General features: G+C 36.3%; 1 protein-coding gene across 8 annotated transcripts in view; it reads left to right on the top strand.

The window, feature by feature from the left end:
• HECW1 (HECT, C2 and WW domain containing E3 ubiquitin protein ligase 1) overlaps positions 1-13,990 on the top strand; it is a 329,622-nt gene that overhangs the window by 200,149 nt on the left and 115,483 nt on the right. For 7 of the 8 annotated variants that reach the window (XM_087915428.1, XM_087915430.1, XM_087915425.1 and 4 more), the window contains 3 exons: positions 8,931-9,073; positions 10,220-10,320; positions 12,017-13,387. In XM_087915428.1, coding sequence (XP_087771554.1) covers positions 8,931-9,073; positions 10,220-10,320; positions 12,017-13,387 — 1,615 coding nt within the window. The remainder of the gene's footprint in view (positions 1-8,930; positions 9,074-10,219; positions 10,321-12,016; positions 13,388-13,990) is intronic. The other variant, XM_087915426.1, reaches the window with a different exon arrangement.

Raw genomic sequence — 13,990 nt, forward strand, 5'->3', positions numbered from 1 at the left:
TCGGACAGCGAACTCGAAGCCAAACAGCAAGATCACAGCTCACCAGCTCAAATCCCCCAGCAACTAAGACTAACCTGAGCACAACCAAGCCCCCACCTGAACAGAACACGCCTCCAACCAATCAGAACATGGCTAACCCCCAACCAATCAGAACACAGCCAAACCCCTACCAATGAGAACACACCCCACCCAATCAGAACACAGCCAAGCCCCCATCCAATCAAGTCCCACCCCCACTGGCAGTTAAAAGGAGGAAGCAGCTGCAATCTCCATTACTCTGAGAAGCACAGAGCCGGAGACAGAAGCCTGAAGATGATGAATGAGACTTCATCGAAACGTTGCCTAGATACTTCGAATCTTACGCGGGAGAAAACCCGAACAACCAAAGATCCATATATATATATATATAATATCCAAATCCAACTATATTTAAATATTATAAATAAATATGTGTATTTATCTAACCTTATTTTAAATATTCTTAAACACAAACAGTATTACATTCATCCCCAAGTGGATTAATTGTGATCACACAATAAATTATAATATTAATACTTAAAATCCTATAATTATTAATTAAATAATACTTAATGTTCTTACTATTTTCCTTATATATATCTAATCAAAGTATAACTATCACTATTATTAATAAATCAATTAAATCAGTTAGTTCAATTATTTAACAATCAGTTAGAACAATCAATTTTCTTTTCCCCAGTATACATATTTATAATCATTATAAAGAGAGAATAAAGAAGGAGAGATAGTTCATCATAGCGCCGGGTGGTGGGGGAAAAAGAAGAAAAAAAATTGAGCAAATGTATACAGAAAAAAGGGAGTAAAAAGGGGGGAAAAGAAATTTTGAAGTAAGTTTTTAGCTTTCCGTCTCTAAGTTTGAGAGCTTTCACTCCAAATGCACTGGAAGTGGGGAGGTAAAAAATGCTGAGTAGTGACTGCAATTACACGGTATCTCCACACATTCGGAAGCTTCCACTATTACTTTTTGTCTTAGCATTCCTAAGTTCAATTTTCCTGATTTTCTTCAGATGGAACCCCCTCCTCAATTAGATCAGTATGCTTCCTAAAGGGCTGTTAAATGGTTTATATCAGTTATATTGTTATGATAGCTTCAGGTTTCTAAGTATCACCTGTGGCGCCACACTGTCTCTGTTCCGTCAGCTCCAATCTTCTTCCCATCTCCACTTTAATAAAGTCTTTCAGAATAAAAATCAAATGGTCCAAATCCTCCACAACGTCCAGGCACCTTCCAGCTGCTAGTCTTCCAACCTCGTAAACTTCCCTTTTTACTCGTTATCGTCCTCTCTCTCTCTTCTGTCTGCCAAGCCCTTTCATTTTCACTTGCCTCACATCCGCTTTTGGATGCTTTCTTTTAGGGCTCCAGACAGACACTTGTAACAGCCTTATAAAAGTCTATAGCATTCCAATCATCCTCTCCTCCGCTAATTTTCTCTGCCACACTCTTCCCCAATGATCTCACAAACTGTCACTCACTCGCTTCTTTACATCGGTGGCAGTCCGGACTTCAGAGCCGCCATTGATAGGGGGCTGTTTCTTGCTCGTTGGGCTCTGGAGGGCTCCTCTTCGCTGCAGGGGGGTTGCCTTCCCCACACTGCAACCCAAATCTCCCCCACGCCAACACGAACCTCTCTGGGACTCGTGCACCCTCAAAGGATTGCGCCAACCACAAAAAGAGATCAACTGAAACCACAGACGGGCTTCTGCACCTCTGTTCGTCCTTGCCTTGCCACCAGAAGTCTATCCCACACTGTTCTAACTCCACAAACAAAGTTTGCATATGAACAAAATGCTGTTTTACTGAATCTCCTGGCTGCAAACGAACTCTATATTACTTTCTTGGTAATTGTACGATGTTGCATGCAGATACACTCACATGAACAGTTCTCAATTTATCCCAGACTTCCTTTGCAGTCTTTAAATCAGCTACATTGATAAACTGTTCATAAGATGATATAAGCCAATGCTCTATCATGCAGCTTCTGATCTGCAGCATTCAATGGTGCCTGGGGTGGATTTTCAACAATATTCCAAAGCTCTTTAGCCTTTAGGAAACATTCCATCTTTGCAGCTCAAATAATATAGTTCTTCTGACCCAAACAGGATAGAGAGCTGCTATTATTATTATTATTATTATTATTATTATTATTATTATTATTATTATTATTATTATTATTATTATTATTATTGCATCTTGCAAAGCCTCTTGCCTTGTTTCTTACTTTTAAAACAGGCAGTCTCTCAGCTTTAATTACAATTCAATCTTTTTCTGGGCCCATAACCTGTTCAGAGTATTGCAATGTAAATGCAGCGCCAGAAAAGTAAACACAGATGACTGAGGCTTCATTTAACTTCTTTATAAACATAAGAAGTAAACTTTCCAATACCAGTTGTAGATTTCTCCAACATGGAGCAAACTCAAATAGAGCAGACATGTTACAGGTTCAGTTCAGAGCAGAGCTCTAGTTTTTCAGCAAGCAAGTTAGTTTCTCTTTCACTTCAGAGCTGAGCACAGAACAGAGATAAACCATGCCCAGATTCTCTCTTAAGTTTCAGCCCTCAATTCAGCTCTCATTGGCTGACCTTGTTACTAAGTTCTATTCCAGTTCATGAATATACTCTGACACATATCTTGAAAAACATGGTCTGTCACATGATTCTCTTGCACTTGAAACAATATGACTTAGCATGTCTTCTATAAAAGCATATCTGCATACCTTGCAGTCATATCTGTTTACTCCTATAGATGGTGCTACATTCCTCCCCAAGAACCTTTAATTCCTTGTTCACTGTCAAAAGCTGCTTCAAGTAAATACAGATTCTGCAAATGAATATGATCAGCATCAAATATAATACGAAAAATAAAATCTTGGAGGCTGTAGCCAATTCAACCAAGATATTTCCAGGAATAGACTAGGGCAGTGATGGTAAAACTTTTGGGCCCTGAGTGTCCAAATTGTGCATGCTCATGTGTATATCCCAAATGCAAGGCGCACACCCCCATGCATGCATGTGCCACTCCCAATCATGCACCCGTGCCTCCCTGCACATGCACTCCCGTCCCCCCACATGCACTCTGCCCTTGCGCATGCATGGCAGAGACCCAAAGGCCAGCGGGAGACATGTGCACATGCATGATGGAGCTGAGCTGGGGTAACAGCATGCATGCCCACAGAGAGGGCTCTGCGTGCCACCTGTGGCACACTTGCCATAAGTTCACCACCACAGGACTATAGCATAGAGCAGTAGCATCAAATGTATTGTTTAAACTTAAAAAATTAAAGAGGCCAGATAGTCTGCAAAATCTGACCTGAAATATGTTTATTGCGATGGAAGTCTATATCAAATTACGGGCACTATAATATGGTGAAGTAAGTGCTTATTAACCCTGCTAATTTAATGGCACAAATTATCATCTAACTCATTTTGATCACTGCTTCACCAGGCTGGGCAACATTGTGGCAGGGTTAGTATCTAAAAGTATCAAGGATGTGTAAAACTGTCCTGGATGCCCTCTAGGTGCCCTGGGTCCCCTCAATAATAGTGAAATTGAGTGTAGTAAGTAAGCCATCGAATTAGAAACTGGATTAATGTGGGTTTAGCTCCAGCCTTAGGTACAAAGACAGTTGAGTGACCTTGGCCAGTGATTTTCTCTCAGCCTTAGGAATGGCAAACCACTTCTGAAAAAAACTTGACAAGAAAATTGGAGTAAGTTTTGGACATTATTCAAAGGAAGAAAAAAATAGTGATGTGAGAATCATACAAATATCTCTGTAATAAAATACAGGCAATGGCAAAGGACATGTTCTGTTGATCACAGACTTTGAACCCCAAGACAGAAGGATAAGAAAATATATCAACCAAGAATGGCATTGAGGAAAATAACAACAGAAAGAAAAAATGAGGAAAGTGGAAGCTAAAAAGTCAGACAATGGAAGGTCACTAATTAATGTGAAATCTTAACTTTTGAATAGCAAAATTTCTTTTAATTTCTTGCTTAATGTCTTCTAAATGCTAAGACAGTAACTAGAAATTGATAGCATTAGGCATGAATTAGAAAATATTTCAAATATTTCTAGTAAGATAAAAACAATACAAATATTAGAAAAAAAGCAAAGAAAATAAAATTGTGATTAAGAAAGAAAAATAAATAGAAATAGAAATGGAAATGGAAGGAAAGGAAGGAAGGATGGAAGGGATTATAAAGAAGTTGCTTCCAAGCTTTTTGGTAGCAGTTATGAATACATTTATACTTTAGCTTCTCATCTAAGATTACATCATAATTTCCTTCTTTCCATAAATTATCCTTTCTAATCTTCAACCACATAAATCACAAGTTCATTTCTCTCTCCCTCGTTTTTAGCAAAAAATCCATAAGGGATTGTCAGACATTGATAAATATAGTTGTTGGTCTTCCTTTAATCAAACAAGTTAATTTCCTCATATCTTTTTCACCAACCATTCCTCTGTCGTGGGCATTTCAGTGTGTTTCCATTTTTGCCTATTTAATAGTCTTACAGCAGTAATATATAAAAATATCATTTTTCCATAGATTTTTTTTCCATGGTTCTTTTTAAATTGTCAATAAATACCAACAAGAAAATGTTCTGTTTCAATTGAATGTTGATCTTTTAAAATGTTTCTATCATTATAATGTATGTATTTGAATCCAGAAATGTCTGGTTTTTTTCCAGCCTACCAGGCATGATCAAATGACTTATTCTTCCATACTATAAGTTTAACAGTAAATAAATTACTGTGGTTAATTTATTACTTTCTTTTTAAATTGAGACTTATTTATTGCCATCAAGATCAATCAATTCTCATTAGGAGACTGCACTACTAAGACCTAGATAGGTAGTCCTCAACTTACGACTACAACTGTTAACATAATTTCTTTTATTAAGCAATACAGATGTTAAGTGAGCCAACTCATTATTAAGACATTTTTTGTCACAGTTGTTAAGCAAATCATTTCAATTGCTAAGTGAATCATGTGGCCTTCAGCAAATCCAGCTTTTCCCATTGACAGTATTTGTTGGAAACTAGGTGAAAAGGTACCAAATAGTGACCAGATGACTCCAGGACATTGTAATTGTTCCAAATTCATGCTGGTTTCCAGGTGCATTTAGCAGTAAGTGCAAGGACCAGTTGTAAATTACTTTTTTCAGCGTTGTTATAATTTCAAATGATTGCTAAACAAGATCCAATCTGGATTAGTCACTAGGACTAAAGATTTAGTTTTCCAAGCTTTTGGATTTGTGCTGAAGCCCATCTTTAGGGAACTTCTCTCTTCTCTATTGATGGCTGGTGATTGGCTGTTGTTTTCTTGTGCTGCCAAGCTCTCAGTTCCTAAGTAGCTAATAAGCAGGTAGAAAATCAGCATTCCTGTTGACTGACATTTCCCAGGCTTCAATCATTTCCCTGACTATCTTTGTACCTGTATGACCAACAAATGATTGCAAGTCAAGGGCTATTTGTGAGGATTTCACTTTTGATAGTAGCATCTATAACATAATTTTATAAACAAAGGTTCAAGATGACTCAGAATTCCAGTCATGGAGCTGTTAATGTTGAATCCATTAAAGGTTTATTAGCTATATTATCCATATTTGTCTTGCCTACAAAAGAATAATATCAATCCATCTATATAATGTTATAACAATGTAGTCCATTTTTAAATATGTAAATATTTGGTGTTTATTCTGTTCCCTTGTTGGCAATTTTTATAGACAATAGAGTAGTTTGCTGCAAAAAATTCTTCAGCAAGGAGTTTTAGGATGTTGACAAAATTAATAGAAATGGCCTTATGTTATGCAATCTGAAAGTTCAGCAGGAAAGGAAAATGAGTTTTTGAAATTCCAAATTGTCTGAAATTTCTGTTTTATTTCTTTATAGTTCTATTGCACAGTTGCAGGTCAATTTACATCAGTCACAATAAGATCAAGCATAAGATAGTCAGCTCTTTCTTTTATTAGCAAGCACTATCCATAAATAGATTGATCAAGTTAGAATGAATTCTTGGTGCAAATGTTTTAGATTTGGGCCCAACTTCACCAACATTTTTTTCCCAATTAAATTTCCCCTGTGCACATACTTATGTCTTTGACAAGCATGTTATATTTCTGTAGTATTGAAATAGGAAAGATGAAGTATCTACCATTGGAAATGGGGTCCCTTAACCTGCTCTATTATAATAGTTTTGTGCACAAGTATTCCTGGTAATAATCAATCCCTTTAGTATTAGCATCCCTTTGGAATATCTTGAGTATTTTTATGGTTGCATGGTTCAGCATTTTGTAAGGTTGGAATAGGTTTTGCCAACTTGTTGTTCTTTAGGTTGTGTTCTATAATAAACTCATAAACTGCTGAATCTCTGAAGTAAAACTGGAATTTTGTCAGTGAAATTTACTTTACAATGTAAGGCTCCCCAGAGTAATAATTAAATATTTCAGAAAGGAAACATTTTTAATATCATATAGTTCTGTTAAATTCCATGATCTTTACACTTGGCTTGTACCTCATTTATGGTTTGGTGTTTTTTAATTACCTCTTGATATATTAGTCAATCCCTATTCTTACTCTTTTTCATTAATATTTATATTCATTTCAAACATTCATAATTTGTATGTTTCTCTTTTAATCCTCAATCCAGCAGCTCATTTCATTTTATGTCTATTTTGCACTCCCAAAGCTAAAATAAATAGGAATGATGACAAGAAGAATTCTTGTCTTGTCTTTTTCTATATCTCCTCACAAAGTAGTCCCAGCTTATCAACAGTGCAAATTTCTGTTTCCATTTCCTGGCTCATCCCATATACTTTAATTTAAAGTCTGGTCCAAATTAACATGATTAATAACTGCTCTAATTTAAGAGACATAAGAAAGAAACCAAATAACTTTTTTAATGTCAAAATTAAGCATTCACATCTGCATCACTCACTCAAAGTCTTGGCATGAGTTATTAATTGAAACAAAACATGGGTGTATACTCAATAATGCCATATAATTCTTAATTATTTAAAAATTACTAAATATGCAACATGAACTATTGTAATGGATAAAAACAATTGAAATATTTGATCAGAATTAATGAATAATAAGCAACTATAAAATGTGATTTGAGGGAGCATTGAGTTGTCATCCATCTTAGCCAATAATGCCATGGGACACTCAAAATATAGAAGTCAAGTGAACAACTGCAGTGAAGAAAGCAATTTATTCTGAATTAGATAACATCAAACTGCAACCATGTTAGGAACAGCAGGGCTTCTGCTATATGAGGAAGCTGTTGTCATAGTAGGTTTCTTCCTTCTTAGGAATGTTGAAATATTGTATCTTGTCAGTCTTTGCCTAGTTTGTAGACCATTAGTTCCCATCTCTGAGCAACCCTTCTCAAGTAGTACTATATTTTGTGATAATAGCATTTGTGACATTTCCCATATATTTAAGATGTGCTCATGGTTGGAAAAATTTGGGAATCTTATAGCCCAACTGAATACTTCATAAAGAGTTGAGAAAATTGCTGGTTCTCTGGCTAGAGAGTATAATAATAAGAGAAGCACAATGACAAAACATTTAATAAAGGACAAAGAAAATAATTTATTTTTTCCTTCTCCAATAAAAATTGTAAAAATTGTAAACCAGTTAATTATAAAAGAAAAGTGATATCCCTAAAATCTCTATGGTGAGGTTGGAGGTTAATCCCAAACAAGCCAGATATTTTTCCCCATATTTTTCTTTGCATTTTCTGTTGTTCCTGACACACCCCTTTGCTCTCATCTTGTCATTTATGAAAACCTTACCAGGTAGATCAAACAAGAAACATAATCAGATAAACCAATTCCACATTATTGTTACATTAGCAAAATTTTGCAAATCTAGAAAGATAAATTTCCTTCCCTCTCCTTTTTAGCCCAAGAAACTAGGGAGGAACACTTCTGAACCTCTTCTTCAGCCCACTATCCAGCTGTGGACTGTTCCCTCTCTTATAAGACTGTTTCTTTCTCTCCCCCTATTACCAGCAGAAATGAGTCTTTGTGAGATTTGTTGTGCTAGGGCAGCCTCTTGGAGCAGGATGCCTTGCAGGGTCCCAAAGACTCATTTCTGGTGGAGTTTGGGGGAGAGAAAGAAAGACTTTTGCTGCTTTCCTCGCATGTAGCCAAAAGCAGAAGAAGAAATAAACAGAAAGAAGCAGCCCCAGTGGCCAGGCCAGGCATGTGGAGTGAGTGGGGTTCCCCCCTCTGCCCTTTCCCCCTCCCCTCACTACCTCGTGTTGTTCGCAATGCAAGCAACGCAAGCCTTGTGTTTCCGCGAGCCATGTGAGTGGCACAGCCTTGTGTTCCCTCGCAGCCTGGATTAATTGCTTTGGGGGGTGCTTTGGGGGTGACATTTCTCTGCAGACCATCAAAAGTTTCTCATGGACCACCAGTGGTCCCCAGCCCACTGGCTGGCGACCACTGCTCTAAGCAGCATCTTTTTGCCTTTCTTTCTCACATGCAATTACATCTTATTTACACTATGGCCAAGCTTTTAACTGACTCATCCCAGGCCTCAGCCATCATCTACTGCCATTTGTTGTCATTTATGTACAATAGTATTAGTGAAGTTCTGGGAATTAAAAAGTTTTTGGAATCCTAGAACTTCTCATGCAAACAGAAACAGTGACAAGCAAGGGTTTCAATTTGAAATATTGTCACTCTCCCACCCCCAAATTAAAAGCAACATATAATAACTGATAAAGAATAACGGGTTGTGTATGGGCTTTAGGGTTTCCTTTATTTGACCTGGGGCTTATTGAAGTGGTGGATAATCAGATACATATCCAGATATTTAGTAGGAAAGGCAGGGGAAACATCTGTAATTTTTCCCTTTGTGTGTTATTTCTTTTCCAGCTGTTCAGCTTTGTTTCTCTGCCCACTGATGTCCTAGAAATAGAGGTGAAGGACAAGTTTGCAAAAAGTCGACCTATCATTAAGCGTTTTCTGGGAAAGCTTTCCATGCCAGTACAACGATTACTAGAAAGACATGCCATAGGGTAAATCTTTGCAACATAATTTTATCTTTTTTATGAATATCTAAGAATCAAAAGGAGAGTGATGGTTGCCATTGCAATTACACAATTGGAGAGGGGGAAACTATAATTTAATTTCAATAAATTGCCTTATTTGGGGTAAATATTTTAAATAATTTACGTCAAGTGAATCACAGGTGAATTAACTTGGAAGACATCCAATATTCTGCTTACTATAGAATCTTCAATAAATTCAGATGGTAAGAGTAGATGATAGCCTAGATAACAATCTAGCCTTTTAAATATGTCAATGAAAAGAAAATCCATTATGTTTTACTCTATCTTCTCTTCATGTTTTATTAGAATATTAAACCTAACAATCTACTTAAGAAAAGCTATATAATAAAACATTTCTTTCTCTTCTCCAATTTCTACATATATACTATATAGCCATTTAAGTGAAAATAATTCAATTTTTATAGTGTTTACATTTTCATACATATTATAATTAATGGAAATGTATTTCAAGCATAGCTGTTCATTCTAGATGTTCTATATACAAGACAGTGATGCCTTATGTTATATTCACCCATTTAAAAAATCAAGGCCTTACCACATGTTACTGTGCAGTACATAGCGGCTTGTACTTAGGATACTGATATAGTGTATTAATAGTCACAATTGAATGTCCTGCATAATGGCTCATATAATATTATACGCTTCCCAATTTATAAAATATGACCTGTGCTCTACTTCTATAATAGAAGCTATTAATTCTGAAAAGGAAATCATACTGGTGTTGGACTAAAAAATGCTAAGAACAAGGTTGATAACTAGGACCATGTTTCTATAGATGAGACTTTTGTGATTGGCAAAACTATTCCTTTCAACCTTTTGGATCTCTGTAACTCACTGTCAGCACAAATATTGACGTTATGCCTCTTAACATTGAGCAAATTTATTTGCACTTTCGGGGTACACTTTCAGGAGGCTTAAGTGTTAGGACTTAGATTTTGGTTCAGAACTAATCATTGCCCTATGATGTGCTTTCATCAGATTTTACAAATAAGTCTAATGAATAATATTCATTAATAATTCCTATGAAGCAGTTGCAACCAGCATACCATATATAAAAATGTAATACTCTTTTTTTTATTTTTTTTCCAATAGAGACAGGGTTGTTAGCTACACACTGGGACGAAGGCTACCAACAGAACATGTCAGTGGCCAGCTACAGTTTAGATTTGAGATAACTTCTTCAATCCATCCAGGTATTATTTGTTTGTTTGTTTATTTATTTACAGTATATCCCATCTTTATTCCTTTTACAAATAACTCAAGGCATCGAATATATCAATATGCCTTCATCCTCCTATTTTTCTTCACTTAGGCCTTATTTAGCCTATTTACCAATTCTGATTCATGTAATGTGAATTGGAATAGGAAAATGTCCCTTTTCCTTTCTTTTGAAACAAAGAAGAAATGAATTAACAGATTGATAGTTATGTGGAACTAAAGTTGATTTTCTTTTATTTTTCTCAGGTCTGAGAAGATAAATTGATGATAGGGACTGAGGGAGTTTTCTGTGTCATGATTTGGTGACATACTGAGTTCAGCCTTTCAAATTGATCACCAAGCAATTTTTAAAAATAATTTTGTTAAGCAAAGTTTTGTCTCATAAATGGGCATTATAGATCATAAGAGATTCCTAGTGGTTGTTTTTTTTGCATGTTCTTGAAACTCAGAACATCTGATAGCTGCATTCTATAATCCTGATTTGGATGCTTTGAATGATGTATCACAGTTTCAAATGATTTCTGCATTTTAACTTTCAATCATGGTAAAATTTCAAATATTGTACTTAACCAGCTAATGCAATTGTGTGCCTTTGTGCCTTTCAAAAATAATTTGAAAGAAGTATTGTAGACCTGTGAGTCAATCCCACTCCTGCCATTCATTAAAAATCTCTTCCTTTTGGGAAACTTGGGTTGGGGTTGGAGTGGGGGGGAATGGAGCCATAACTGATTTTAAATTAATTTCTTGTGCAGAAATGTGGAAAAGGAGTTGTTTAAATGAATAGTACTGTGCTTGCAGGAAATTCAGAAAAACATATTTTAATCATCTTCAAAAGATCATGGCCCTGTAACTTATATAGCTGAACCTGGATGAATGAGCAAGGAGCAAAATCATGGCCCAGGATTTTAATCATAGTCATCAGGGATTCTGTCTGTTTGCAAAAGAGATAAAATGGGATAATTTATTTTAAATTTTACCATGTCTTGCGAAGTCAGTAATAACATTAACTACACTCAGAAAATAAACACATACATTGCATTCTGAGTGAACAGGGGGATTTTGTTAGCTTCTGTTTCTCGTACATGCATATGAAAACAGAATATAATTTTGCCTTAATAATACTACTGAACTTTGTTGCTCTTTTGATTAATTCCAAACAGAGCTGAAAATAAATCCATTAAACTCTGTTTCTGTTTCTGAGTAGACATGCATGGAATTACCTCATTAACCTTAATAGGTTGATATTTTACACATGGATCTATTTCTCTCTCTTCTTTTTTTTTTTACATTTTTACATAGGAAAATCCTTAATTCACTGTATAATGCTATGCATATCTACTCAGAATAAAATCTCATTGTATTCAATGGGATTTATTCCAAGGTGAGTATATATAGGCTTTTAGCCTATTTGATAATGATATCGATTCAATTTTAAATAACAGAAATTAATATCTTGCTTTATCTTATAAGCATTTGGTATATATGATATTCCAAATTATTTGATTTAATAAATGCATTTAATTCACTTGTTACTAAACTGTATGAGATGCAGCTTAATTCTGAGCTTAACAGATATTTGGATATATTTATGTAGGTTTGTTGAAGCGTCAGGCTATATTACTTATACTCAATTTTACTTATATGTCATGTTTCTTTTCTTTTTGCTTCTAGCAGATGATGAAGAGGTCTCTACTGCTGTAGACAATGAATCAATTGAACTTCAGGAAAGCACCATTAATACCTCAGCATGCAACAGTATAGAGACCTCAGAAAGCGCAGCTTCAGAAAAGCTACATGAATGTTCACTAATATGCATCAGTGTGGGCAACTCTGGAGCTGAAGAACCTCCCTTGAACTGCTCCTTCAAAGAAGAGCTAACAGGATATAGAGTGAATGATGTTGTACCAGCAAACACAATTAATCTCTCGGAATCTATCCCAGTGGAAATAATGCCTTCCCCAAGTGTTGTGGATTTCAGTGAACAACTACCTTTGCTGGCATGCACTCCTCCAGAGTCTGAAGTTAGAGAAAACAACAAAGTTAATTCTGTTACTCAGGCAGATAGTGACATCTTTATCAGCATAGAAGCCTTATCTATCGATGAGGTGAGTGGAGATATTCAAGTTACCAAGGATTTAGAGAAGAATCAGGATGATGAAGGGGCTTCAGCCCAAGAGGACCAAGATGAGAATGATGATGAAAAGGAGAGCAAGCTACAACTAAGGACCACGGTGAAAAGGAAAAGCAGGCCTTGTTCCTTGCCTGTGTCAGAACTTGAAACAGTGATTGCATCTGCTTGTGGGGAGCCTGAGACTCCTCGTACACACTACATAAGAATACACAATCTCTTGCACAGTTTGCCTTCTGCCCAATTGAGTAGTGATGATGGAGAAGGGGAGGAGGAACAAGGCAGTATAATAGAGAATGACGAGGAACTGACAGTGAGGGAAGTATCTGAGAAAGATTTAGTTAGTGAGACTGAAACAGTGTTGGCTGAACCTCCTCAGGAAAACTTAGTAGAAGAGAACTTTGTCCGGGGAACTGTTCCGCGCAGCACCTCCATTGAACACCTTGCTGATTTAAATGAACAAACATTGGATAATGAAGGGCCAAGAACTGAAAGTGACAGTGAACTGAGTCCTAGACCAAATGGTGACCCTGAATATGAAGTGTGTGACACATCCTGTTATAGCACTTCTTGCTATAGCACTTCCTGCTATAGTACCTCCTGTTACAGCACTTCCTGTTACAGCACTTCTGGCCATGAGAGTGCCAACCGATTCTCAAGCCATACTAGGTTCTCTTCTGTTGATAGTGCAAAGATTTCTGAGAGCACAGTTTTTTCTTCGCAGGATGATGAAGAGGAGGAAAATAGTGCTTTTGAATCAGTGCCAGACTCGGGTCAAAGCCCTGAGTTGGACAGGGAACAGCTGGATAGCTCTGCCCATTGGTCTGAGGAATTGGTAGTTCCCGGAATGAATCTACAGGGGACTGCAGAAAATATAGAGCCTCCAATAGCAGGTCCAAGCATCAGAAGAGAAGGTTAGATTTGAAGGAGAAGGAGGAGGACCTTGAATATCATAACTTAGGCAGAAATAATAAATAATAAAGATCTTATCATATAGACAAACTTCTACTTAATATAGGACCTCAGATTTAAAAACCCACTTTTAAATGCAGGTGTGGGAATTGAATTTTCTTTTTTATTGTGCCTTCATAATAATTTACATAGGAAATGAACTATCAAATGTATGGTGTAGAAATTGAGAAATATATGGTTGCCACTTTGCAGTCCATGTACTAAGCATCTATCATCAGATGCTGCAGGTCACGGGATTTCTGCCTTATTTCTAAACATTTTTTTCTCAGTTCCATGAGTCCTTATCTACTATCTCTGTTAATGAGTAATACACCTCAGGCGATAAAGGGCAAATTTAACCCTGGGCTAGAGAATAAAATAATACTGTAAGAAGCCACCAAATTTAGAAATTTTCAAGTATAGATTGGCTGTTTAGATGCTCTCCAATTTTCTCTTTATTTCCTTTGGACTTGAATATATGTTTTGTGTATGATAGATTCCACATCACCTTAGGTATGTTGTATCCTCCTTTATTATGCTGGTGCCCTACATATGAAGACACATAA

The sequence above is a fragment of the Pseudonaja textilis genome, chromosome Z (assembly GCF_049901715.1).
Source record: "Pseudonaja textilis isolate UNSWEBS1 chromosome Z, rPseTex1.2, whole genome shotgun sequence".
NCBI classification, from domain to species: domain Eukaryota; kingdom Metazoa; phylum Chordata; class Lepidosauria; order Squamata; family Elapidae; genus Pseudonaja; species Pseudonaja textilis.